We start from the raw sequence: 27,392 nt of genomic DNA, 5'->3' as shown, positions 1-27,392 counted from the left end.
CAGTCTGCTCTGTGACTGAAAGGATGGTGCTCAGCAGACAAGAGCTGACTATGGGAGACAATGATGTGGGCTGCAATCCTATAATCATTTACCTGGGAGCAAGTTCCATTGAACCCAATGGATCTAGACACATACAGAATTGCACTGTTGGAATAATAACAACAATGGGTTTTATATGTGGCTCATCTGACTGGGTTCCCCAGGCACTCTGGACAACTTCCAACAAACACAGTAACACACCAAGCTTTAACAACTTCCCTAAGCAGGGCTGCCTTCAGATGTCTTCTAAAAGTCAGATATTCCTTGACATCTGATGGGAGGGCGTTCCACAGGGTGAGCGCCACTGCTGAGAAAGCCCTCTACCTAGTTCCCTACAACCTCACTTCTTGCAGTGAGGGAACTGCCAGAAGGCCCTCAGAGCTGGATCTCAGTGCCCAGGCTTAACGGTGGGGGTGGAGATGCTCCTTCAGGTATACAGGAAGCTTCAGGAAGCTTGATAAAAGTCCTGTCCTTCCTTCCTTTCTCAAGAGCTGCAGCCACAAACCTCCATGCTGGCGGCATGCATGTGTGAATAGAGCCATCAACAGCGACTGGGTTAGCATTCTGTTGTAAACAAATTGTGACATCCCTCCGTCAATATCTTTTCCCTCTTTAAAGCAGCAGGGGGCCTGGAGTACACTCTCTTTCAGACTCCTGTACGGAATATAATTTTCTTCTCTTTCTAATTACAGTCACTGCTTCTGCTCTCTATTGCATTAGCTGGAATTATAGATTCTAGCCTGCGGGATCAATGAATTATTCACATGCCCCCCCCCCCCATTTGGTTCCCCACGCTTCTGTTTGCTTACTCCTTGTCTTTGGCATTATTCATATCAAGGCTGGCAGTACAATGTGTGTGATTCCAAAAACCAGTCCTAGTCCTTGGGTAGGCTTTAAAAAAAGCCTATAATATCCACACACAACCCAGGGATTCTGATGTCAGCTCTGTTCTCCTCTCTGATACTCAGTTAATTAGCTGACTGGTGTGCCATCTTTACATAAAACCCAGAACAGTGCATGAACTTTTGCAGTTCTGCAGCTACCGAATTCTCCACAGTCATTTTCTTTGGTTCTCAAAAAAGGTAGAATTTTATTTTAACCAGTGAGGTACCTGGTAAAAAAGTCCAGGGGCTCAACACTGCGGAGTCCATAGCTATACCCCCAAGGTGTGTCCAAAAATGTTGGCAGTTCTGTTGATACATTATTTATACTAATACCCCCCTGAAAAAATCTTCCAGTAGTACATAGCATATTACCCATTTTATTAGGATCAGCTGACAGTTACAGAATTATGAGCTGGCAAAGGGTGATTTGTAGAGATGGGCAAACATGTCAATTTTTGTTACTCTCAGTTTCTCATTTTTCCAATTCAGTTTGCAATTTTTGCGAAAAAAGAAGTTCTCATGAAAATTCATCAGCAATTTTAGTGCAAATTTCTCCTAATAAACATATGCAATTTCCCCAACTATAAAGAATTTTTGCATGTTATTTTCACTAATTATTTTCACTAATATGTGCTTTTATATGTACACTTAACACTAATAAACACACACACTCATTCATATACAGTAAGCCTGCAAGAGTTACATTCCAGGAATCAAACCTAAACCAAAATCATGTATCGTCAAAACCCATTGGACTCAATAGTGGCTGGGATTGCCAAAGTTAGTTTCCCCAGATGCCTGCCCCCTTTCCACCCCCATCCATATATATATATATATATATATATATATATATGCAGGTTTTGGTGTCTTCGGGTGTCTTCCCGTGTAAGAGTTGGGGTGTCTAGGCGACGTTTCGACGTTTCGCCTAGACACCCCAACTCTTACACGGGAAGACACCCGAAGACACCAAAACCTGCATTCCTGTACCCGTGAAAATCTACGAAAGCAAATATATATATATATATATATATATATATATATATATATATATATGCTATACACATAATGCACACAAGTTGAATGCATGTAAGTTGCAGACTTAACTGTACAGTGGTACCTCGGGTTAAGTACTTAATTCATTCTGGAGGTTTGTTCTTAATCTGAAACTGTTCTTAACCTGAAGCACCACTTTAGCTAATGGGGCCTCCTGCTGCCGCCGCGCCGCCAGAGCACGATTTCTGTTCTCATCCTGAAGCAAAGATCTTAACCTGAGGTAATATTTCTGGGTTAGCAGAATCTGTAACCTGAAGCGTATGTAATCTGAAGCGTATGTAACCCAAGGTACCAATATACTGCAAACTCCAAATTAGCATGAATTTTGGAGGAGGGTGGTGTTTAGGTTCACATCTTGTTTTGGAAAGCAAGTTTGCCTTTACGTATGAACTGAATCGGATTTTGCCCCCACCTCTGGAGGTGTCAGGGTTTGCACGTTGGACTTAGGCCAGGTTCACACCCCAATCAACCCTGAAGCTCACTCAGTGACCCTGGATCAGGAGGAGCTGAAGAAGTAGAGCAGAGCTGAAGCAAGAGCCTCCTGGCAGGGATACCACTGCTGCTTACCAGGAAGCTGTGGGGTGAGGCAGCGTTGAGGTTGGGGCTGCCCCAGCAGAGCCAATCCAACATTTCCACTGCTGTGTCTGCACCTCCCTGACTTTTCTGCCACACTCCATCCCTCCACCTCCTGGCGAACATCAGTCACACCAATGTGGGAAGACTTACCACTGCAGCGGCACTCCCTTGCTCCTGGCTACCTGATGAACTTCAGGACTGACCGGGGGGGGGGGGGGAGGAAAACATGTTAAATGCAGCCGCACATACAGGGCCGGATTTAGGTTTGATGAGGCCCTAAGCTACTGGAGGTAATGGGGCCCTTTATATGTCCAGCTGTCCTTTGTCAACAACAAATTATCACTGTTTTTTTGTGTTGAATGTATGCTATATGGTAATTTATGGACCTAATAGGTATCTAAAGCCATTTACGTATGCTGCCATGCAACCAGTCCACGCAGAATGTAGGCACCCTATATATAGAAATGAGCAAACCAGTGATATTTTAGGGAGCAGGCTAGCAGGCGGGGCCCATTACTTATATCACAACACAAAACACTGTTGCTGTATGTAGGTTTTATTTTATTTGTTTTTTATCTTATATTTTGGAAATGTGCATCAAGATTTTTTTTTTCCTTTACATTTTTTGGGGGAGGCCCCAAGAGAGTGGGGCCCTATGCTATAGCTTGTTTAGCTTATGCATAAATCCGGCACTGCATGCATATAACGTATATATGTTTTGAAATTCAGGAAGTCAAAAAATCAGGTAAGACCATTTGTAATTTTACATAGAACCATATAATTGTAGAGTTGAAAGGGAGCCCACGGATCATGTGACCCAACCCCCTGCAGTGCAGGAATATCAGCTGAAGCATCCATGACAGGTGGCCATCCAAAATGGGTTGGGGGGTTTTTGGGGGTGTTTTTTTTTTTTGGTGCACCACTCTTATCTCCTTAGGGAGGAAAAGCACGATAGAAAATTGTAAATTGCAAAAAGTAATAAATGAAAAAGGGCTCGTTTATTCAAAGGGCTGCTGTGCATATCTTTGACCATCCTGGCAATAGCCATGAGTCATGGATAATACCTGTAATAAGATACTTTCTGCTTCTTCCCTTCCTTGCAATCTGAAAATGCTTCACCATGGTGACAACTAGCTACTTTGCAGTTCTGAGACATGTTCCTCCCCAAAGAATTCCATTTGGAGAATGTAAGCAACATTCAGCAACTGCTTTGATTAGGCAAGATCATTAGGAATTGATGATACAAAAGGGCATCTCTTCAGACTGGCAGCCGGATAGATTTAAATTGGTCCGTTTTCCACTTTTTGCCTTAGTTCTATCCAAATGCTAACCCATGCTGATTATTATTTTTATATAGAAAGAAAAACAGCATACATTGAAATGAACTGACATTTGCACATGAACAGGAGCCAGGATTTTTGTTTTGAGTTGCCTAGCTGGGAGGCTGCATATCATCACTGAAGACTTCACAGAGCAGGGAGGAACACATCTTTCCATGGTGGAACCATCACCTGCAAAATGACGTCTAGATCTAAGACCAAAACACTGTGCATGATAACTTGGGAGGACACCCCACGGAACTCAGTGGGGCTTATTTCCAAGTAAACATACAATGTACAGGGCTGTGCAAATCATATTGGCCACAGGATGTTGAAAAAATTGGCTGCAATTTAGAGGAAGACTAGAGGAAATTATTTATTATGGGAGAAGATGAAAGTCTATTTCACATAGGTCTGATAGTCAGAAGGGAAGACTGTACAATAAGTATTCAGAAGCCAAACCAAAACTATCAAAGCCCCTGAAAATAAACATAAATTCATAATTATGTATTTGGAGTAACACCCTTATGCCCAAAGGAGCTGTATACTGACAGGAAAATTGGGGATGAGTAAGGAAGATTCATAATTCATAATTTTGAATTATGGTGCTGGAGGAGACTCTTGAGAGTCCCCTGAACTGCAAGAAGATCAAACCTATCCATTCTTAAGGAAATCAGCCCTGAGTGCTCACTGGAAGGACAGATCCTGAAGCTGAGGCTCCAATACTCATGAGAAGAGAAGACTCCCTGGAAAAGACCCTGATGTTGGGAAAGATGGAGGGCACAAGAAGAAGGGGACAACAGAGGACGAGATGGTTGGACAGTGTTCGCGAAGCTATCAGCATGAGTTTCACCAAACTGTGGGAGGCAGTGGAAGACAGGAGCACCTGGCGTGCTCTGCTCCATGGGGTCACGAAGAGTCGGACACGACTAAATGACTAAACAACAAGGAAGAGCAGGGGGGAAATACATACAATAGGGTTGCACTGTATCTTATTTTGCAGAGTACAGACCTCTGTTTGAACAGCTGTCCAATTTGAAGATAAAGAGCACCAAAAAGCCCTGGAATTGTTTTATCAGCAGTCAGAGCCTGGACAACAGACAGAGGTAAATCCATCACGCGGGCACAGCCCACTACAGTGACAGCCATCTGGAATGAGAGGCAGACACAATCAGGACAGGAGGAGGGCTAGGAGAGAGAGATGCAGCAGGCTGCTGAAGAACCCAGGGAGTCTCTCCCTCTTGCTGTAACCAGTTCCCCTCTCCCCCTGGTCTCCCAGAATCCAAAGGGGTTCGAAGAGGGGAGAGCAACAAGATACAAGGCAACAGAGCTTTGGGTTGCTTGGGAAGGAACCGAGGTGGAATCTACACACATAAAAAAAATGCTGTGAAAATGCTTTAAAAAAATATTTTTTTTGAAAAATACATTGAATTTTGCATAGCTCACTGTCGCCATCTAGCGCCTCATTTGTATATCACACATTAAAACGTTTTATTTGCAGGTGTATAGCTGAGTCCCAGGAGAGGAGCCTTAGAGACCAGTGGGAAGGCAGGGACCTTCAGTCCTCACAACTGCCTCATTGGGGCCAAGGCCTATTGGGAAGAGTTGCTGTTCTCACTAGGCCTATGCTGTTTTGGTTTCTTTGAATAAAGTGTTAAATTCACTGACACTGTTGATTTTATTGCTACTCCTACTCCTGACAGTAATTATTTCTAAATATGCACATTTGCAATTGTGGTACCTATATGCAGGTAGGAACATAAAAATGTTATGCAAATATGAGTCTTCCTATGTTCTTTTAAAAAATATGCATTCCTCTTCTTTACTTCTGTTTCAAAATCTAAATCTATATCTTTGCATATGCAAATTTTAGGTTAATTTGTGTCCTTTTATGATGATTAATTTGTTATTTTTGGTGATATAGAGATAGCCACCCTAATATAAAATGATATGTGTCAGAGCTGCTCGAAGATCCTAGCTCACAGAGGATCACGCTAGCCAGCGATCATTAAGTAAAAGTCTTTATTGAATTACAGTTTCCATTTTCAAGCTGCTGCGTGCAACTCTACGTCTAGTAGCTAGATCGGCGAAGCTCCGTCTGATTCTCCGCCCCTTGTGCACCAACTTAATATCCTAGCCCTGCTCCACCTTTTCCGCCTGACTGTTCTCCTCTGGGTCCCTCTCCCCCCCGGGGTTTCTTCTTTCCGGGATTCTTCTGACGCTGACCCGGACCCTCCTGCCTCCTTGCGCCGGGCTTTAGGACCTGGCTCCCTTTCCGGGCTGCTTACTGCGCCGCCTTCCTCTGCATTTGAACTTGGCGCGCGCGCCCAACCTTCCACTTTCCGCTTAACCGTTTCTTCGCTCCCCGATGGAGGTGTGGCCACTCCTGACTCATGCCCTCCCTCCTGTGGTGAGCTGCCAGCGCTTGCCCCCTGGCTCCCTTCCTCCTCCCTGCTCCCTAGCGGTGACGCTGGTCCCGATTTCCAACTGCTCTCCTCTGAGTCCCCTCTGGCTCTATCTTCCTGGGGTGCCCCCCTAAACTCCCCCCTTGCCCTGGCCACTGGTGCTCCTTTCTGTGAATCCTCTGATTCACTGGAAAGACTCGGAGATCTCGGGTCGTCGTCATCACTCATCTTTTCTTCTGCCTCCTCCCCTTCGCTCTCTGTTTCCTCCCTTGCCCTTGCCTCTGCTCCTAAACCCCTGACAATATGCTACATTTTTCTTTAGCATGCTTGCCTACAAAATGGTGTTTGAACAACTGCACAGAGCCTGTTACCTTCATATGGCTATGCACATACTGTTCTCTGAATGATGAGAGGTCTTGGGGATCCAGTGTCTACCTTGGTTTTGGTTTCCCTGGAATTAAGGTCGCTGCACTGAAAACCAATACCATTTCTTAAGATGTAATGTTTGTTTACACAGACATATAGGCTTAGTGTGAGGTGGAAGGCTCCAGCCAAGAGGTCTTGCTCCTAATCATTTGGGGGGGAGGGGGGAGGAACCCAAGCCATAGCTTTGGTTTATCACGGAGAACAAGCTAAGCCTCTGTGTCACTTTCACTTCCAGTTACAATACTGAATCCCAGACAGCAGGCTGGCTTGCCCACCTCCCACTCCACATAGGCAGAGGATAGAACAGGGGTCGGCGAAGTTTTTGTGGCTTGGGCCAGTTCACGGTCCCGCAGACGCCGCGGTGGGCCAGAGTGTGTGTGCATGCATGCGCAAATGCTGTTTCTGGTGCTCCTTTTGGCGTAGAGGAGGCGTGCGCAGCTTCCCATTGGCTGCAGGAGCTTCTTGCAGCCAATGGGAAGCCAGCCAGCATCGTGGAAGGCGGTCCCCACTCTGCTCCATGCCGGTTTAGCACGGCGCACAGGAGGCGACTGAGCAGGTGTTGGGACTCCCCAATCAGGCGGCGGGGGTCCATGGGCCAGTTAAATGACCCCCATGGGCCTTAGGTTGCCGACCCCTGGGATAGAAGCATGAGTTATCCCTCACCTAGAACCCATCTGCACTGTATATTTAAAGCACTATGATACCACTTTAAACACTCATGGCTTCCCCCAAAGAATTATGGGGGCTGTTCTTTGTTAAGGGTGCTGGGAGCTGTTAGGGAACCCCTATTCCCCTATAGGGGTCCCTGAGGGGGTTTATCAATCAATTGCTCTTTACAAGGAATTCTGGGAATTATAGTCTCCTAACAGCTCCCAGCACCCTTAACAAAGAACAACTCCCACAATTTTGGGGGGGAAGCCACGAGTGTTTAAAGTGGTATCATAGTGCTTTCAAAGTATAGTATGAATGAGGGTCATAGAGGAAGCTCTTCAGTATGTCTAACTGACTTATTTGGTTTCCCTGCTCCTGAACACCTCCCACCAAACTCCTATTCACCTGCACATTGGTGTTTATTTGGGCATTTGCAACAGCTGTCTTAAATGTGCACACCTGGCTCAAATACAAAGCAAAAGAGGCTTAACTTTTCTAGGCAGAGTAATGCTGGTTTGAGGGGGGGGGATGTATCAAACAGCCGTATTTGTCAAGAAACTACAGGGGCAGATGCAGCTTGTCAACTTGGGAAGGTAGCCCATTTAGGAGAAGGAAAACTTTAATCCGAAACCTCCACTGCCTTGCAGGGTATCTTTGGGAGAAGAAAAGGCTAAGGGAGCAAACACTACAGAAATCCCGAGTGGAGTCCCTAAGATGGTTGGATGCTGCTTTGTACGCCTCCTTCCAGCAACTCCTACAAGCCAAGCTGGTGCCAAATGTATTTCTCTGCTTTCATTTAGACCACATCAGTGAGGCCGGGGGGGGGGCAGTTCTTGTCATCTGGGCAGCCCGTATACACCATCTAGGTTTGTGCCCCGGGGGGGGGGGGTCACTTCAGTGCTACTAATGCAGCAGTTTGACTTCACTTGTGGAGGTGCACTCCATTGTCTCTGAAGACAGATGTCAACAACAACAGGAAGAAGAGGTTTGACGTGGATTGTGGCTAACATCATGTGAATGCAACTCCAAAAACTAGCACTGGGAACACACCGGGATGTGGAGTAAGCCAGTGTTTCCCAACCTTTTTTGGGCAAAGGCACACTTGTTTGATGAAAAAAATCTCGAGGCACACCACCATTACAGCCCCGTGACGTCAGCGCGCAGCGTCACGCCGGGAGGGACGCACGAAAGTGTAAGTTTCAATTTTTTCCCCTCCCCCTTGCCGGGGAACCTCCAAGCTTTGGGGGTGGGGGGGGGGAGGAGGCAGCAAAGCGAGGCAGGAAGGAGAGCGCGGCTTGGCTGGGTGAGCTTTGGCAGGGGCAGGGAATGAGAGCCGCGAGGCGGGCGCTGCGGACGGAGGCGCTGCCCGCCGAGCTCGCAGGCAGCCAGGCAGGCAGACGGCGAGAGCCCCGCGCTGGGCGGCCTCTCCTCGCCGCCGCCGCCCCGCCTCTCGCCGCCCGACTCGCCCGCCTCCCTCCAGGCAACATCTCGCGGCACACCAGGCAACATCTCGCGGCACACTAGTGTGCCACGGAACAGTGGTTGGGAAACACTGGAGTAAGCAATATCGTGTGCACAGGAACAGGCTGGGGACATTAAAATGTAGGCAGAGGACAGATGATTACGTTTTCAGCAAACTGAAGGCAATTTGGAAAAGGGATTACAGTGGTACCTCAGGTTACATACGCTTCAGGTTACAGACTCCGCTAACCCAGAAATAGTGCTTCAGGTTAAGAACTTTGCTTCAGAATGAGAACAGAAATTGTACTCCGGCAGCGCGGCGGCAGCAGGAGGCCCCATTAGCTAAAATGGTGCTTCAGGTTAAGAACAGTTTCAGGTTAAGAACAGACCTCCGGAATGAATTAAGTACTTAACCCGAGGTACCACTGTACTTTTCATCCTGCTTTTGCCACAGCAGATTTGGAAAGCTTTTGCGTTGTTTCCAAAACCCGGACAACCTATTTGAACGGCGTCAACGGTGGGACAAAAGAACTAGATGTGTGCAGCTTCAGAACCAAAGTCTCAAGCAACTTCCATCTGACATAAAAATCTTGCCTGCCTCAACGCGGCCCTCAGAATGAATTTGAGCGGGGAGATGGCTGGCGGAAAGGTCAGCCTGATGAGTGATTAGACCTTTTCCGTCTGTAGCTTCTGTTTCCATCAACCAGCAGAGAGTTGGAATGGCAACAACAAAATGTAAGAAAAGCAGGAAGGTTTCCATATCCTCCCTTCCCCTCAAGCTTCAGTTATTCTGTTGAGCCATAGCTCCCGGGGTGAAAATGGAATAATAAGCTATTTATATGAGCTGCCAGCTTTCCTTCTGGTTAGGGCTTAGTAGGAACAGGATTGAAAATGAGGCCCTCCAATACAAAGCAGCAAAACAGAAGAGGCAAAGGATTAACCTCCAAATGAACCATGATCATGCTGCAGTTTTCAGAGAGAAGAGAGAGGAGGCAGGAACTGAATTGCAATGCATATCACTTGCACATATGAAAAGCCTTAGAATAATAGTATCAGAGCTGGAAGGGACCCCAAGGGTCATCTAGTCCAACCCTCTGCAATGCAGGAATCTCAACTAAAGCATCCATGACAGATGGTCATTGAACCTGTGCATGAAAACCTCCAAGGAAGGGAGAGTCCACCACCTCCCAAGGGAGTCTCTTCTACTGTCAAACAGCTCTTACAGTCAGAAAGTTCTTCCTGATATTGGAATCTCCTTTCTTGTAACTTGAAGCCATTGGCTTGTGTCTTACCCTCTTGAGCAGGAGAAAACAAGCTTCCTCCATCTTCCATGTGACTGCCCTTAAGATATTTTTGAAGATGGTTATTATATCAGCTCAATATGGAGGTCAACTGGCCGAAATATTGGGAAATTTTGGAACAAGATGGAGATAGATTGAAATTGCAGAGCTTTGAAAAACTAAAAAACAAAGTGTGTGATTGGCTTCATTATTATCAGATAATGGAGGCATACAATTTGGATAAGAAAATCGGCTTCCAGGTGGAAAAATCAAAATTAGAAACAGAATTGTTAGAACCCAAAACTAAGACTTTGTCAAAGATGTATAACTTGCTGTTGAAATGGAATGCTCAGGATGAAACGGTGAAATCTGCGATGATTAAATGGGCACAAGACGTTGGACATAACATAATGATGGCTGACTGGGAACAGTTATGGGCCACAGGTATGAAGTTTACGGCATGCAATGCCTTAAGAGAGAATATTATGAAAATGATATACAGGTGGTACATAACCCCAGTCAAGCTTGCAAAAATCTACCATTTGCCCGATAACAAATGTTGGAAATGTAAAGAAACTGAAGGTACATTCTTTCACCTTTGGTGGACGTGCCCAAGGATTAAGGCTTTCTGGGAGATGATATATAATGAATTGAAAAAGGTATATAAATATACCTTCTTGAAGAAACCAGAGGCCTTTCTCCTGGGCATAGTCAGCCAATCGGTGTTAAAGAAGGACAGAACTTTCTTTATGTATGCTACAACAGCAGCAAGAATACTTATTGCAAAGTATTGGAAGACACAAGACTTACCCACTCTGGAAGAATGGCAGATGAAAATGATGGACTACATGGAATTGGCGGAAATGACTAGCAGAATCCAAGACCAGGGAGAAGAGTCGGTGGAAGAAGATTGGAAGAAATTTAAAGACTATTTACAGAAATATTGCAAAATTAATGAATGTTAGAATGATGTTTGATTGAAGTTAAGTGGTTTCTAGCTGCAATGGTATAAAAGAATATGGAAAAATTGGATTTTTAATAGGTAAAAATTTAATGCTACAATATATTAAGATTAAAGATCAGGATAATAAGGAGGGAAAGGAATTGCTGAACTAATAAATTGAACTGGAATACAAAAAAGGGAGATATGAGGAGGTCCGGGAAACAAGTAAATGAAAGATAAGTGACGAAAAGATGGAATTATTTTTAACTGTTTTTATTTATTTATTTATTTATTTATTTATTTATCATGTAATACTGTGAAAACTTTAATAAATATTTATATATATATATAAAAGATGGTTATTATATCTCTTGGGACGCGGGTGGCGCTGTGGGTTAAACCACAGAGCCTAGGGCTTGTTGATCAGAAGGTCAGCATTTCAAATCCCTGTGACGGGGTGAGCTCCCGTTCCTCGGTCCCTGCTCCTGCCAACCTAGCAATTCAAAAGCATGTCAAAGTGCAAGTAGATAAATCGGTACTGCTCCAGCGGGAAGGTAAACGGCATTTCCGTGTGCTGCTCTGGTTCGCCAGAAGCGGCTTAGTCATGCTGGCCACATGACCCGGAAGCTGTACGTCGGCTCCCTCGGCCAATAAAGCGAGATGAGCGCCGTAACCCCAGAATCGTCTGCAACTGGACCTAAGGGTCAGGGGTCCCTTTACCTTCACCTTTATTATATCTCTCTGTCTCCTCTTTTCCAGGCTAAACATACCCAGCTCCTTCAACGGTTCCTCGTAAACCTTGGTTTCCAGACCCTTGATTATCTTGGCTGCCCTCCTCTGCACACATTCCAGCTTGTCAACATCCTTCTTAAATTGTGGCGCCCAGAACTGGACACAGCATTCCAGATTTGGTCTGACCAAGGCAGAACAGAGTGGTACTGTTACTTTCCTTGATCTGGATTCTGGACACTATACTTCTGTTGATGCAGCATAGAAAGCATTAGCTTTTTTTTTTTTTTTTTTTTTGCTATTGCATCACACTGTTGACTCATTACAAGTTTGCGGTCCACTAAAACCCCCAGATCCTTTTCACAAGTACTGCTAGTAAGCCAGGTGTCCCCCATCTTATATTTGTGCATCTGGTTCTTTTTGCCTAAGTGCACAACCTTACATTTGTCCCTACTGAAATTCATTTTGTTAGCTTGGGCCCAGTTCTCCAGTCTGTTGATGTCACTTTGAATTCTGATACTGTTTTCTGCGACATGAACTACCCCTCCTAGTTTGGTGTCATCTGCAAATTTTCCTTTGTCCAAGTCAATTATAAAGACGTTGAACAACAGGCCCAGGACAGAACCCTACGGCACCCCACATATCTCTTTTTTCCAGGATGACAAGGAACCATGACAAGTGAGTACTCTTTGGGTTCGATAAGTCAACCAGCTACAAATTCACCTAACAGTTATCTCGTTCAACCCACATTTTACCAGCTTCCTCACAAGAATACCATGGGAGACTTTGTCAAAAGTCAAGATACACTATGACCACAGCTTTCCCCTGATCTACCAATCTTGTTCTAACCATGTCTACTTGGAAGCCAGCTGCATTGATCTGAACCCAAAGCATGATTCTAAACATGCTTACCTAAATGCATACTCCTGAATCTGATAAAAGACTCTACTCCCAAGCAAACATGCTCAGCATGGTACATGCACACATACAGAAGCAAGAGTGGGGAAGACACACTTTCCTTTCCTGTTCCCCTGAAATTTCTCCTTGCCCCCCCCCTCAAATGTTCAAGCTCTGAGCCTGAATCCTTCAGCACCTCTGGGTCCCTCCTGATTGGTGTCTTTCTCGCAGGCTGCAATGCATCACTGGTGAGATAATATTACATTAGTGGTGGGTTTATACTGGACCATCCATCCATCATTCTGCTTTCATAGTTCTTCGGTGATGCTTTCCCCATGTTATTGCATTCTTGCGAACCTGACATTCTTACATTATAGTGCTGCAAAAACAGGACACACAAACCCAGAACGTTTGCAGTATGAAAAGTTACAGGATTTCAGCAGGAAACTATGGGACACAAATCATTTGGAAATGAAGCAGTGTGCCCACCTCAAAACTTTTGCAAGCGTAAACAGTTGGACAGTGGGATCACGTATAACCAGCTTGATTCTGTCATGAGCACAAATAATCACAAATGCACAAGAAAAAGGGCATATGGAGCCCATAGTAGACATATTCCTGTAAGGGACTGGGGGATGCACGCAATGACATTTTTTTGTGGGTCTGTGTTCTGGCTTTCAGCAGGAGCAAGATTTGTGCTATCAGCCATCCCCCGTGTCACTCTGAAAGCCAACTTCCTCACTTCTCAGAACAGCACAAACCTGGTGTTGCAGAGAGTCTTTAAAAATATAAAATAAAAGCACTGAACAAATTTTTGGTTCAATAGACATGTGGTCTCTTGTGGGGAGGGGAGGAAACAAAGCAGACATGTCTGAAGACAGAGGTGGTGGGGCAAAGAGGAAACAGCAGTCCACAGGATGCACATGTATCAGTGCAGGAAGGGGCTGATCAAACAAACAAAAACCTCAACAACCTCTTCTCTTTCCAGGTATTTTTGCTTTTATTATCATTATTTATTGAATTTATCAGTCACTTTCCACAGAACATCTCAAAAGCAACTTACAAAAATAGCAGCACACGGTACAAAAATGTTTAAAACCAGTTATAATACTTGTAGCAACATCAAAAAGTGTTGATGTTCCTCAACAACAACAACCACCCCAAAATAACAAATCCCGCCCCCACTCCATGCTCCCCACCAAAGAATTAACTAGCTAAAATACCATCAACTGCTGCAGAAATTAATACTGCCCAGGAGAAGAAAGACAGCTTCATCTGGCAATGAAAATACATTGGTGTTGATGCCAGGCAAGCCACTCTGGGGAAAGCACCTCACAGATGTGGGAGCCAGTACTGAGAAGACCTGTTCTTACCACTTTCTGGATAACACAGAATAAGGCCTCTGATGATGACCTCAGGCTCCAGTCAGGCTCGTATGGGAAGAGGGGTCTTGTAGAAAATGGGATCCCAATCTGTATAAGGTTTTACAAGTCAGAATCAGCACTTTGAATTGAACCAAGAAACACATTGGTATCCTCTGTAATCAAGCCAGAATTGGTGTTACATGTTCAAAGCACCTGGTCTCTACCAATAAACTGGCTGCTGAATTTTGCCCCAGCTGCAGTTTCCCCAAACCATTGTCAAAGGCAGCTCCACATATAATGCATTGCAGTAATCCAACCATAGGTCATAGCTGGGCTGACAGGTAGAGCTGAAAGAAGGCATTCTATGCCATTTGCATCTCCGGTCACAGCAATGGAACAAGGAGTATCCCCAATCTGCGCATCTGATTATACAGTGGGGAGATCCAGTTGCACATCACCTACCTGGACCAAGGAACCACCTAGTAGCAGTATCTCTGACTTAGCTGGATTGAGTTACAGGTAGGTAGCCATGTTGGTCTGCCATAGTCGGGGGGGGGGGGAATCCTTCCAGCAAAGTGGGTGTCACTGTTTTGCGGCGGTTCCTCTCCTGTTTGGGTGGTCCACTCCAAAAAGTGCACACAAAGGCTCATACCAATAACAAACTTAGTTGGTCTCTAAGGTGCTACTGGAAGGGGGGGAATTATTTTGTTTTAACTGGATTGAGTTTCAGTTGTTTTCCCTCATCCAGTTGTTTACTGCAATCAGGCACTGATTCAGTAAATCCATGGAGGGATATGATGAATCCCTGTGAAACCCCACAGTGAAGGCTCCACAGGACTGAACAATAATTCTAAGCATCACTTTTTGAAGTGGACCTCCCAAACAGGAGAGGAACCACCACAAAACAGTGACACCCACTTTCCATTCTGACAGAAGGTCCAGAAGGATACCATGCTCAATGGTATCAAAAGCAAACCAGAGATCAAGGGGAAGAACAGCATCACCCTTCTACTATCTCTCTCCTGATAAAGGGTAATCACACAGGGTGCCCAATGTTGTTTCAGTGCCTGAAACCTGACTGAATTGGATCCAGAAAAGCAGTCTCATCCAAGCATGCCTGGATTTGGTCAGCAACTACCCGCTGAAGAACTTTGCCGAGAAAGAGGTTGTTTGCCACCAGTTTGTAATTATTCAGCTAGATCTTCCAGATCTAGGGATGGCTTTTTCATGTTTTAGCGCCATCGCCATTAGCTAGTCTGGGACCATCCACTCTTGTCAAGAGACATTAATAAATTCTCTGACCCAACTGACCATCCCTTCACTGCTGGGTACATCTCTATGCACCCCTTATTTCTACAACCATTTGGTGGCTTCATTAATAGTTTTTGTAGCCATTACCCAAGGACAGGGTGTAAATGGAACCATTAAAATGCAGTCTCAGCTGGGAAACGTTGACATTCTCATTGAGAAATTCTGGGTAGTTTGTGTGTTTTGAGAAAAGCTATCTAAAGCCAACCCATTCCACATCTGATGCCGATGGGGATAAGACTGTGATGCTAAGAGGCACTGCCCTCCATTTAAATCATCTGCCATGGATAATTAGTAGGTTACAGTCCTTCGTGTGTTGTCACAGCTGGTAGATTGTTGTCAGTTGCCCCAGAACCTTCTTCATTCATTAGCTCTCTCTGATCCGAGATGGCCGTGTCTTCTAACTGATGAGACCATGCCTCAGGCACCCCCCCTTCAGTTTCTTTCAGCAACAGGCCCTGGTAGCATCGGATATTTTCCTCATGGAGTTGGGTTACCTCAGTGTTCCCTCCACAGAAGCCTGCCGTATGGTTGGCTAAACCATTGTTGACATTGGCTACGTGGACTTTGTTGCCTGCTCGCTTCTTCTTGTTCTTGTCCTGAATGAGGAGGCAGGTGAAGACCTGCTTGAATCTCTTGCGGAAGTGCTTGGAGATGAGAGCGTAGACAATTGGGTTGAGGCAAGAATTGGCGTAGGACAGGCAATGGGAAGCCAAGCGGCAGGCGTAGGTGGCCCGGTTAAAGGGGAAATAGCCAAACCAGAAGCACAAGATCACTAGGTGGTGGGGCAGCCAGCACAGGCAGAAGAGGACAGCCACTGCTATGATCATCTTGGTGACCCTGCGCTTGGCTTTACGGGACTCCGAGATCCTCTCAATGGGATCTACAGCGGTCCACAAGAACTTAATGGTCCTAGCGTAAGCCAGGCTGACGACAAAGACTGGGAGGACGTAGCCAAATACGAAGGTGAGGATGTCCAAGATCTTGCGGCGCTGGTCCTCCCAAATAGGGACACAGATGGGCACCTCCTGGTAGTGGACTATTTGGTAGTAACTGAGATACGGCCCCGCAAAAAGCAGCGACAGCGTCCAGATCATTACAATGGCAAGCGCTGCATTGCGAGAGGTCCGGAGATCCCGGGATTTCAGAGGGTAACGGATAGCCAGATACCTGGAAGCAGAGTGGGTGTGGGGTAAAGGGGTTAGTTTCTTCAACACAATAAATTTTGAGAAGCCCCACAAACATCACCTTCCCTTTCCTACGGTTGCTTCAGTGCCTCACCTCCTTATTCTCATTTCCACATATTATCTCGGGTCACAGCCATACCATATGTTGGGAAAGCACATGACTTCCCCCAAAGAATCTTGGGAAGTGTTGTTTATTGAGTGTGTTAGGAATTGTAGCTCCATGAGGGGGTAAACTACAGTTCCCATGATTCTTTGATGGAAGCTATGTGCTTTAAATGCCTGGTGAGGATGTGACCTTGGTGACAAGCCAACAGAGTTATTTTCTAGGCTCTTCCCAAAACATCTCAAGCTTAAACTGCCAGCGAAAACTCCAAATTGGGGCCCACAACAACTTGTGCAGATCTAGGAAGAGCTTCGATAATTCACAAAGATTTTCATATGTGTACAATGTGTTTCCTTCCTCCATCAATACAGAAAACTGAGTGCAGAAACACATATGCCTGAGGAATGCCAAAAATCCAAGTGAACTGGGAGACTGCATGTTCAGGCACGAGTTTATTAAGGTGCCCCCTATGCAGAAACAGCAAGAGGTGCTAAGTGGGATTAGGTTGCTAAGGACAAAGGAATGGAGAAAACTTGAGAAGGGTATTGAGAAAATGTATGTGGAGCAGGTTTGGAAGGACCTTTCATTTTTCCAGTCTTAAATTCAGCTCTCCACATTTTGTAGCAATTTAAGATTCATTCATTTATTTTAAATTATCATGAAAATTCATCAGCATTTTAGTGAAAATTTCTCCTGCTATAAATATTTTTCTATACAATCTTTTCTTATAACCAATCTTCCCTAATACAATCCATTTTTGTATGCTATTTTTGGTGATGTGTGTTAATAAACACTTTACTTTAGTATATGCATCTTTGTACACTGGAAAACTGACTGCAAAATTCAGAAAAGCGTGACTTTGGAAACAGAGCTGTGTTTCTGTTCCCAAGCGCAAATTTGGTAGGTTCCCCTTTAAATGCAAAGTGGATCAAATTTCTCTCCCATCCCTGAAAGGTATTCAAAGGAGCAACGTCCTTTGCCCTCTACTCCTTCCTATGGAAGAAGTAGGATCCTTCCATTGATCAAGCAATATATTGGTTTGGAGGACAGAGAGGGAGACATGCCAGAGAGGAGGAGTGCTTATATTTACCTGTCCACCGAGACAGCTGCCAGGGTGAAACTGCTGGCATACATGGTGAGGTAGATGAGAAAGTGCACTGCCTTGCAGGCAAAGGCACCAAAGAGCCACCCATCCAGCGTGTAGATGGTGGCCTGGAAGGGGACACAGAAGACAATGAAGCACAGGTCCGCCACCGCCAGGTTAAGGATGAAGAGGTTGGTGGTGTTGTATTTCACCTGTCCATTGCGCAGCAGCACAGCCAGCACCAAGCCGTTCCCTACTGTGCCCACGAAGAAGATGAGGGAGAAGACCACCGGCACAATAATGCCTGCAGTTCGTGCTTCTACGCTGTCTGAAGATGTGTTCCAGCTGTCGGGCATCTCCCCATCTGAGAGAAAGGGGCCTGGAGAAATAGGAAGAGATGAAATGAACAGAGGTAAAAGTAGGAAATCATGGGACAAGCCCTGCCTCAGATCCCTGCACTAGTTTCCTGTCCGCTCCCGGATCCTGCACATGCTTCTTGTCCCTTCAAAGCTCTCCAGGGCCTTGTCTTTCATTGTCTCTTGTATCCCAATTTATCCCTGCTCAGGATATTCACTCCTCCAGCTCTACCTTCTTCACCAGCACACACACACACACAGCAAACATACACATAATTTCATTTTTCTCTCGTATGCGTGCGCGCACACAGAAACACGCACTCATAAAGACACCATCATACCATCATAAAATTGTACCACACACACAAGATTGCTTTCAGTCACGTTTTATTAATAAGTGGGGAAATAGTCCAGATTTATCAATAAGTGAAAAAAGAGTAGCCAACCAAGAGGTTGATGTTGTTTCATATATCATCTGGACCTGTTGATTGCCCCTTCAGGAATACCAGGAGGCAGATATAGCTGCAAGTTATAGGAACCATTTTATAGGAACCTTTTGATGATGGTTAAAGACGGCCTTAAAATGGTTCTCCCAAACCCTGGCAGGTACATGGCAAATAGACCACTCACATTAAGGACTAAAATTCCCGAAGCTAATTGCCCAAAGTTTTCAGAATTTCAAGAATGGGAGGCCATTATCAGTTGATGCTATTAATACAGCCTGAACGGTGAGAATTATAAGGGTCTTGTACTTTTTTGTGGATCATAATAAGAGGTATCAAAAGACTTCTGTCATTCATATGATAATTTATATATCGGGTATGCGATTTACTCCTAAGAATCTCTTTATCAACCAAATCTTGTAAAAATAGCCATTTCGGAAAGCATGCACTGGATTGTCAATCTGAGCATATTTTAGGCACAATGGATTCAAGCCTTAATGTACCGTGCTCAAGTGAAGAGTCTACTATTATTCTGCCTAAGCACTTCTGTATCGTTTCTTGAGAACTGAATCCATATGCCAGCCACAGCTCCAATAAGCAGGGAAGATTACATTAGATCATGATGCATCAAACACAACCAATGTCCCCTCACACACCAATGCAACTCCAGTGAGGGTAAGATACTAGAGTTAGTTCCCAGTTCCTTACTTGCCCGTTAGCCTGGATTGGTCAAATTCTGTGCATTTGAAATTGTATTAAATGGAATATTCAGGAATGGGTTATGGCTGGCAACTTGCACTTATCAGACTCTGTTGGGTACCAGCATGAAACAAGTTAATTTAACAGTGACATCAGGATCTGTAAAGCTCCTCTGTGATGTAAATGGCTCAGATTACATTGGCATGAGACTGGATTAACTCTAGGTCACTCTGGGTGTCTGGGTTCAAGACCCCTTTCTCCTTCAGCAGGCACAAGCCTTAACCCTGACCGCCAATCCATCGTGGAGAAAGCCTCTGCCAAGCACTACTTGACCCTCTTTAGTTCATTACATCCCCAAAGCTCTTAAGCCTCTTGTTTTGGTGAATTAAAATGCCCACCTTTGTTTGACAGGACTCAGCTGCTGCAACCAGCCTGGAAAAAGCTGGAAGGAGGGAACAGAACATTTAAAGAGAATGGTGGTGAAAAGGGAGGGCAGGCCTGGACTGCATTTTGAAGTTGTTGATTAATCATAGACTGGAGTTGAAGTATCTCTTTTAAGGTTGTATTTCCTCCCTCTGCACTTTTAACAGTGCCAGTGTGGTGTAGTGGTTAAGAGCGGTAGTCACGTAATCTGGGTAACCGGGTTCGCGTCTCCGCTCCTCCACATGCAGCTGCTGGGTGACCTTGGGCCAGTCACACTTCTTTGAAGTCTCTCAGCCCCACTCACCTCACAGAGTGTTTGTTGTGGGGGAGGAAGGGAAAGGAGATTGTTAGCCGCTTTGAGACTCCTGAAGGGGAGTGAAAGGCGGGATATCAAATCCAAACTCTTCTTCTTCTTCAAACAGTGGCATGTTGAACAGATGCAAGTTTCCCCACCTGCAGACTGTATCTTCATCCAGGAAATCTGAACCTGCTGAATTCCTGCAGGGTAACCTGTGCTTCCAGGAATGGGATTGGTGGGGCGGGGGTCATGGCAGCCAGAGCGCTCCGTGCACCTAGTGCCTTTGCCTGCCCTCACATTCCATGGGGAAGCGAGTGCCAGACTGCCAGGCAAACTGCGATGAGAGCCTGGTTCCTCTTTCAACCAAAGAGGAATGCAGATAATGAAATTCCCCCATCATTATCTGATTATCTTGGTCTGTCTCGCTCCCGCAGTGTTGGGAGACTCTGTTCCTGGTGCACGGGAAACAGCAAGCCTCCTGCAGATACCATCTTATCAGGAGAACTATCCCACACAAAGTAGGAATTGGGACTTTAGCATGGTAGCACCTACCCTTTGGAATTCCTTCCTTTTGAATATGTTAAGTAGAATTGTTTAATTGTACATTGAAATGGAAAATGACTCTGAATATGTATTGCTAAAGGGAACATTGGGGAAATTCCACTGAAGAGCTTTCTGAGCAATAGGTTGATCATTAACTTAGGATGTATCTCTGCTGCTCTCTCTCGTGGTGTTTAACTGTAGATCACATGGGAGGTTTATTCAGTTACAAATCACCCTTTTGAGGGAGTCTGTGTTCTCAAGCCAAAGGTGAAGACAAAGGTGTTCTAATGTCTCCCCTGGAAAGAAAACAGCCTCCAGGTTAATGGATGTGGGAGAGACAGAGCTCTGTGCGTCAGCTCTGATTATAAATAGTATTTCATATTTGTAAGAAGCTGAACATGTGCTTTTATGTAACTATTTGGATGTATCATTATTTGTTTTTGTGACTGTTTGAACAGAGTTCTGTTAGTAAAGCTTTAAAACCATATTTTGGGTCTGGACAATTTTTATTCCAAGAGTTTTTATTCATCGTATTGCTTCAAGCTGCACAATATTAATATTTGCAATAGAATACTAGATTTGCACCAATTTTGTTGTCTTTTTGATGCCTATAGACCTTCCTTTTTCAGCAAGCTTTTTAAGTTGAAATCTTTCCCAGTCTGCCTCTGTATTGGAATTGTTTTAAAGATATTTTTACTCTTCCCCCCACCTATTGTTTGCTGTCCTGGGCAGGATATAAAATTAATAAATAATAAACAATAAACAAAACGTTATAATCTATTTCCAATCTTAGCATCATTAGGCTGTGGTAGTAAATCATTTACTCTGGACTAGTTTTGGGACTAAAGCTGCACCCCATGCCAGCAGGGGCTGATGGGAATTCTAGTCCAAAACACCTGGAAGGAACAAGTTTGGCAAAGGTTGCAGTATGATCTGATGCACACAACTGCCTTGCCTGTAGCAGCTGCTTTTATATTGCTTTTCCCTGCTCATGTTGAATGAATAATTTTATTTGCTGCAAGCAGAAGCGAATTATTTGAACACTACCAATCAACCCACATGTAAGTGGCTTATGGTGGTGTGCAATATTCCAGGTGCTCTTTGTGACAAAATGAGTCCCACCACCCCATTTGTTGCGAATGTGGGGTTGCACACAAATGGGTGCCCTTGTCCCTAGCTGGGTTGAGTATGGCAGCTTTCTTGAACAGAACACACACAGCTTGGAGATGTGAAGTTTGATCCATCCGAGCAGCCAATAAAATCACATATGTTTTAGTAGTGGATTCAGAATCAGAAAGACTTTGCAATGTTAAGATGCCATTTTCGGAATTTGGGAGGGGGTGGGAATCACTCAGAGCTGGGGTTGGGTGGAACTCACATGGTTTTATAGCATGCTGAAGATTAACATTGAACATGGCTTTTAATTTCTACTGTAGCGCTTGTGTCATGCATCAGCTACACTCATAATTAAAATATAAAACATTAGCAAGCTCTACAAAACTGAGAGTGGGTAGGGGGAAAGGATAGATCATTGCTACAGAAGGAAGAATGCTGTTTTGTTTCAGCTGTGATTTGCTTCTTTAGCCTTTAAGCCTTTCCGCATGTATACCAGAAAGATTGCTGTGTGAGCAAGGTTTGTGCCTTTGCCCCTCCTTCCCAGAATTCTCTTGAGCCCCCTACCCCCGCTTGCTTCCAGGCTGCACTCGTTCTCTCCACAAGATCATTCTTTCTTTAAAAGAATAGTCATTTCCTTATTGCAAAGGGTTGCATACATAATAACCCTTGTAAGCCAAGTATCACAATGAAGAAAATCTATATTTATAAATCATATGGCAGAGCTTATAAAATAGAAGCTACAATATAGCTATAGAACACTCAACATTCAAATACATCGTTAAAGTAAAGCCATAACATATCCACGGCTGTTCATCGCTTGCCCAAAGAGAAGATGCTCAGACTCTGTCCCATTGTGGAAGGTGTCATTTCCCCCCCCCCCCGCCTCCCGTTCCAGCCCATCTGCCTCACACTGAACAGAACTGTCTCTGAGCTGGAATAAAGACGCAGCCCTTTCCAATCTCTTACTTCCCTGCCTCTGAAGAATACAAGAGAGTGAAGCAGCATCTGCTGAAATTCTCCCCTCGGTACAGCGATTAAAAGCAGGCAGGAGCCTTGCCTATTGAATTTGATCACTCTAGGAGGAACTCCACACACACACACACACCCTCCTGAAAAACTCCCTTTGAGCCACATTGGGGGGGAGACAGGGAACCCTCCTCTTGTTTCGATACCATTTCTATTTTTTGTTTTACTTCTCAAAAGCTATGTACTCACTTGTTAGGAAAGAGGCGAGATCCTCCTGGCCTCCTCTGAGTCTTCGCTATCTGGCACCGATGCTTGGGCAACACGAAGAAGCCCTTGCCCTGCTTCTCTCCAGTGCCAAGGGAAAAGAAACTGCCCGGAGGGGACTCTGCAAGTTGAGGTGCTCAGCAGGTCTTCCCTGTGCCTCTTCCTCTAGCTACTTCTCAGTGCATCCACCTTGCTGCATCTGCTTTCTTCTTTCTCTCTCTCTCTCCTCCCTTGATCTCTCTCTCTCTAGATCTCTGCTCCCCCTCTCCTGCTCTTGCTGTGCCAAGCCCATTGATCCTTTTTTTCTTTCCTTGAGGTTTGGTTGGGTGTTAACCCTCCTATGGCCAGATCTCCAGTACTATCTAGCTGCCTATCGATCCACCTACTTACCTTCCTAATCTAAATGTCTATCTGCTTATCTACCTACCTAACCTATTTTATCTGCCTATCTATCTGCCTATCTATCTGCCTATCTATCTGCCTATCTATCTATCTATCTATCTATCTATCTATCTATCTATCTGATCTCTCTGCTAGCCTCCTTTCCTGACACAGCTGGTTCTATTCTTCAGGGATCCACAGGCATGAAGATGCGAATATATATCCATATATCACGGGTTGCCCTCCACACCCTCTCTACAAGCGCTGCATATTTTACCGCCGGCTTTTAAGTGGCAAGATCACTTTTGCAGCTACAGCCAAAAAACGTATTTACAAAACCATCTTGATAGCCAATAGGGAAAGAGCATATTCTGCCCCCCTCCGTCTCTCCCAAGCTGTACAAAAAATGCAGGCATGCCAAGGATCAGGCTGCTAGCAAGCACTGGGGACATCTAAGTTTCTGAGTACTTCTTGGGGTGTGCTGTGTTTCTGCACGTGGCATTGAAAGCCACCAGCTCCCCTTGGACTTAGCATCACCGCACAAAGGCTTTCCCAGAGCTTTTCTCACAGCCTACATGAGCCTGACCGTTGTGTTTCGTTTCTGCCAGGCTCACTGGATCCAGGTGCTGATGGAAGTCATAATCTAAAACATCTGGAAGGCACTAGCTTGGCAAAGGCTGGCATAAATCCTGCAGGGCCCGTTACCAGATTCTGAAATGTGTAGTCTGGAACATCTGGAAGGCACCAGCTTGGCAAAGGCCGACTTCTACAACAGTAGAGCAAACATTTTGCATGCAAAAGATCCCAGATTAAACTCCTGGCACTCTCATTTTAAAAAAGGAATGGGTCGTAGATCCCATTCTACACATCAAGGAGAAAGAGAGCAGTGCATTTGCTACCCAGTGAAACAGATCACATTTTCCCAGGGACACCCCACTCCCACCCAAAAACACACATTTTGAATGCTGGGGAAATGTGACATGTAATAGCTTGAGGAAAGATTCCCAGATCCCTCCTTGTAATTAAGTGATTTATGCACTTATACCATAGCAAAAGCTGATGGGCATGAGTCAGCCAACGATCAATACTATGAAGTCCCATTAACTGCAAGATGGGGATGTTAAGCACATTCTTAATGCTTCCATGGAAATGTATGGTGAAAAGTAGGCATGGCAACCTAAAATCGTACCCTGTGTCCAGAAGGGTCTTGTCTCTCTCATATTGTGAGCTCTCTTTGTTTGTGTGCTGCACATATATACGCATGTACGTACATTTGTAGACTGACTGGAGAGAAACATACCCCTCCAGGTGCAAAAGGCTTTCCTCACCATCTCTATTAACAACTAACTTCCAGCCATCTGAGACTAGGCAGTGTACAGCTTCGAACTAGGCCTCATCAGTTACGGCGCTTCGCTTTCCACAGATTGAACACATCAATATCCCCACTTTAAATCTAAGGTGCTGAAACGAAAAGTAGGCCAATAAAAATTGTGCTGTAAGTCTGCAGCAGGGTTTTTAAACACAGTTCTCCATGTTGCACTGCAATGTACTCTGCAATGCACTCGTGCTCAAAGATGTGCCGCGCGGCTCAGCGACTTGCAAAACTTGCTCGTGGCAGCGGGTAGCAGATGGGGACATATTTCTCTACGTTTTATTTCACAGAATCTGTATACCACTTAATTGTAAATTAAACCTCTAAGCAGTTTACAAGAATGCTAAAAAATACATTCAAACTGTCCATAAAAGTAAAAAAAAAAACAAGTTTAAGAATCAAAACATAAATAAAGTCAACAGATTTAAAGTATACACAATAAGCTTAAAATTTCAGATTAAAGTACTTGCATGTCTGGGTAAGCTTGCTTAATTTTTTTTAATTTTTTTTTAGTAGATGCTGAAAATAATACTGTTTAGTGAAGGCACCTGCCTCATGTCAATAGGCAGGGAGTTCCATAGTGTGGGAGCTGTCACACTAAAAGATGGATTTGTTAACAAGTGCAGAATGAATGGAGCTTGTGAAAGTAGCAGACTCATTAACAAGTAAACAAAGCAAGTGAAGTAGCAGCTATGCCCATAGCCCTGCCCACTAACTTCTCCCAAACACACCCTTAGCAATGCTTCACATACAAGCCTCATTCTCAAACCTTCCAATTATCCACAAAGATAACACTGCTAATCCCCTGCCAACCAGCAAGCATCTGGTCTACAAAAATAGAGCAGCACTAAGCAATATAGTGTCATACAAACAGCAACATATCAACTCTCTATGGGGGGGACACCACTAAAACAAATTGTCCCCGAAGAAGGATCAGCGGCAGTTTTTCCCTTATCACTGTAAAGTTAAGGATATAAAAACCCTACCATACTGCATCAAAATGGTATCGGATATCCATTTACTGCTGTCATGAACTGGTAGGACACTGGGGAGGAGGAAGATCCCAGCAAGGACTGGGACACACTGGGGCAAGCAGGGGAAAGAAGTACAGTGGTACCTTGGGTTACAGGTGCTTCAGGTTACAGACTCCACTAACCCAGAAATAGTACCTCGGGTTAAGAACTTTGCTTCAGGATGAGAACAGAAATCGTGCGGCAGTGGCACGGCGGCAGCAGGAGGCCCCATTAGCTAAAGTGGTACCTCAGGTTAAGAACAGTTTCAGGTCAAGAACGGACCTCCAGAACGAATTAGGTTCTTAACCCGAGGTACCACTGTACTCACAGGGTGACGGAGCATAGTGAGGAGATGGAGGTCAGGACACAGGAACCAGAGCAGCAGGACCCATCACCAGAGTCAGAGAGTCCCCTCTTTTCATGAGCACGGAGGGCTCTGAGGTGTAGGGAGCAGCAGGCTGGGCACTGCAGGAGGCTGAGGCAAGCAAGGGCCCACAGCCCAGCTCCCTAGTTGGCCAGGTGGGTCTTGCTAGCTGTGAGAAGAGGTGTGTGATTCCTCAGCTGGAGGAGGCTTGGAGCAAGTGAGGGTCACATGTCTCATCAAGCCCAGATGCTGCAATCAGCAGGCAAAGTACGGTACAAAAGGGCAGCAGAGCTGCGGGGCTGTGTCTGCTCAACTGCCCATGTTGGTGGACTGTGGCTTGGTTGTTTCTGGAACTCTATGGGACTGTGCTTCTGGTTTGACTCTGGACTGTATCCTGACTGCTGGACTTTAGACTTGGCTACTTGGATTGACCCTGGAATGTGTTTCCTGACCTTTGGACTTTGGATTCGGCATACCGACTTGCTGCCAGGTAGGCCAGGGGTGCAGGACAACAGCAGGTATGGGGAACCCATGGGCTCCCAAGGGATGCTAGGAATTTCTGATGGAAAAGGAAGTGGAAATTGCCACAGTTTGCATGTTCATCTGTGGTCAGGAGCAGAAATCAGTCAAGCAAATATGATCAATATTCACATTGTTCTTGGTGTTTTTTTTTAACCCGCAGAAAGTAATTTGCTTTTTGGTTTTTTCCTTTGCTTGAAATGTGGGTTAGCTGCATAACATAAAGGCAGACAACAAGGCAAATGTAGTATTTGGAGGAAACCGAACTGCAGCAGAATGTAAATAGAGCTGATTGTAATGAGGACAGGTCAGAACAGAACTCACTGCCTTCTTACTCCCCAAGCCCTCCAGATGTTGCTGTGCTCACTTCCATCAGTCCCTGCACCCCGAACCAGCATGCCCAATGGTCATCGACATGTAGACCAACATCTAGAGAGCCACAGATTCCTTATGCCCACTTTACTATCAGCCTTTACCAGCACATCTTCTCCGATATCTTAATGTCAATATTTTCCCAACTTTTAACTGGAGAGAATCAAGACGATCCAATGTGCAATATTTCTGTGGGCCTAAAAGAAATGGGATAGGTGAATCCCATTACATATTGTGAAACCCTCTTAGCTCAACAAAGCAGATAGTCAGTTAGACTTGGGGTGGCAATGCGGAGAAATAGATGTAGCAATGAAGCTAAGCATTATTTAGTTCTGGAGTGAGAAACCTGTGGCCCTCCAGATATCATTAGGCCCAGCCATCATTGCCAATGGTCAGGGATGATGTGAGTTGTGAAGCCCAAACATATTCGGAGAGCCACGGCTTCCCAATGCTTGATTTACTTAATATGTTTTATTACTACAACATTTGTTTTTCCATTTCACCTTGTGCTGAAGGTAGCTTATCTGCTGGTGTGACCCAGCCACGTAGCCAGC

At 45.0% G+C, this 27,392-nt stretch overlaps 1 protein-coding gene across 3 annotated transcripts; it reads right to left on the bottom strand.

Moving 5' to 3' along the window:
• Positions 1–14,570: 14,570 nt before the first annotated feature.
• On the bottom strand, positions 14,571–23,469 carry GALR3 (galanin receptor 3). Of its 3 annotated transcripts, none has more exons than XM_081211133.1 (4): positions 22,803–23,469; positions 19,606–19,649; positions 17,716–18,088; positions 14,571–16,505 (listed from the first exon to the last, which is right to left on the bottom strand). In XM_081211133.1, exons 3-4 carry the CDS (start codon positions 18,063–18,065, stop codon positions 15,635–15,637), a joined length of 1,221 nt encoding a protein of 406 aa, XP_081067259.1. In that variant the 5' UTR covers positions 18,066–18,088; positions 19,606–19,649; positions 22,803–23,469; the 3' UTR covers positions 14,571–15,634. The 3 variants fall into 3 exon arrangements, with proteins under 3 accessions (XP_081067259.1, XP_081067260.1, XP_081067258.1); XM_081211134.1 differs by lacking the exon at positions 19,606–19,649 and having other exon boundaries at positions 17,716–17,837; positions 17,922–18,088; XM_081211132.1 differs by lacking the exon at positions 19,606–19,649.
• Positions 23,470–27,392: the final 3,923 nt, after the last annotated feature.

This window comes from Podarcis bocagei (assembly GCF_964188305.1).
Source record: "Podarcis bocagei genome assembly, chromosome: 10".
Classification (NCBI taxonomy): domain Eukaryota; kingdom Metazoa; phylum Chordata; class Lepidosauria; order Squamata; family Lacertidae; genus Podarcis; species Podarcis bocagei.
This window is presented reverse-complemented; position numbering and strand designations above follow the sequence as displayed.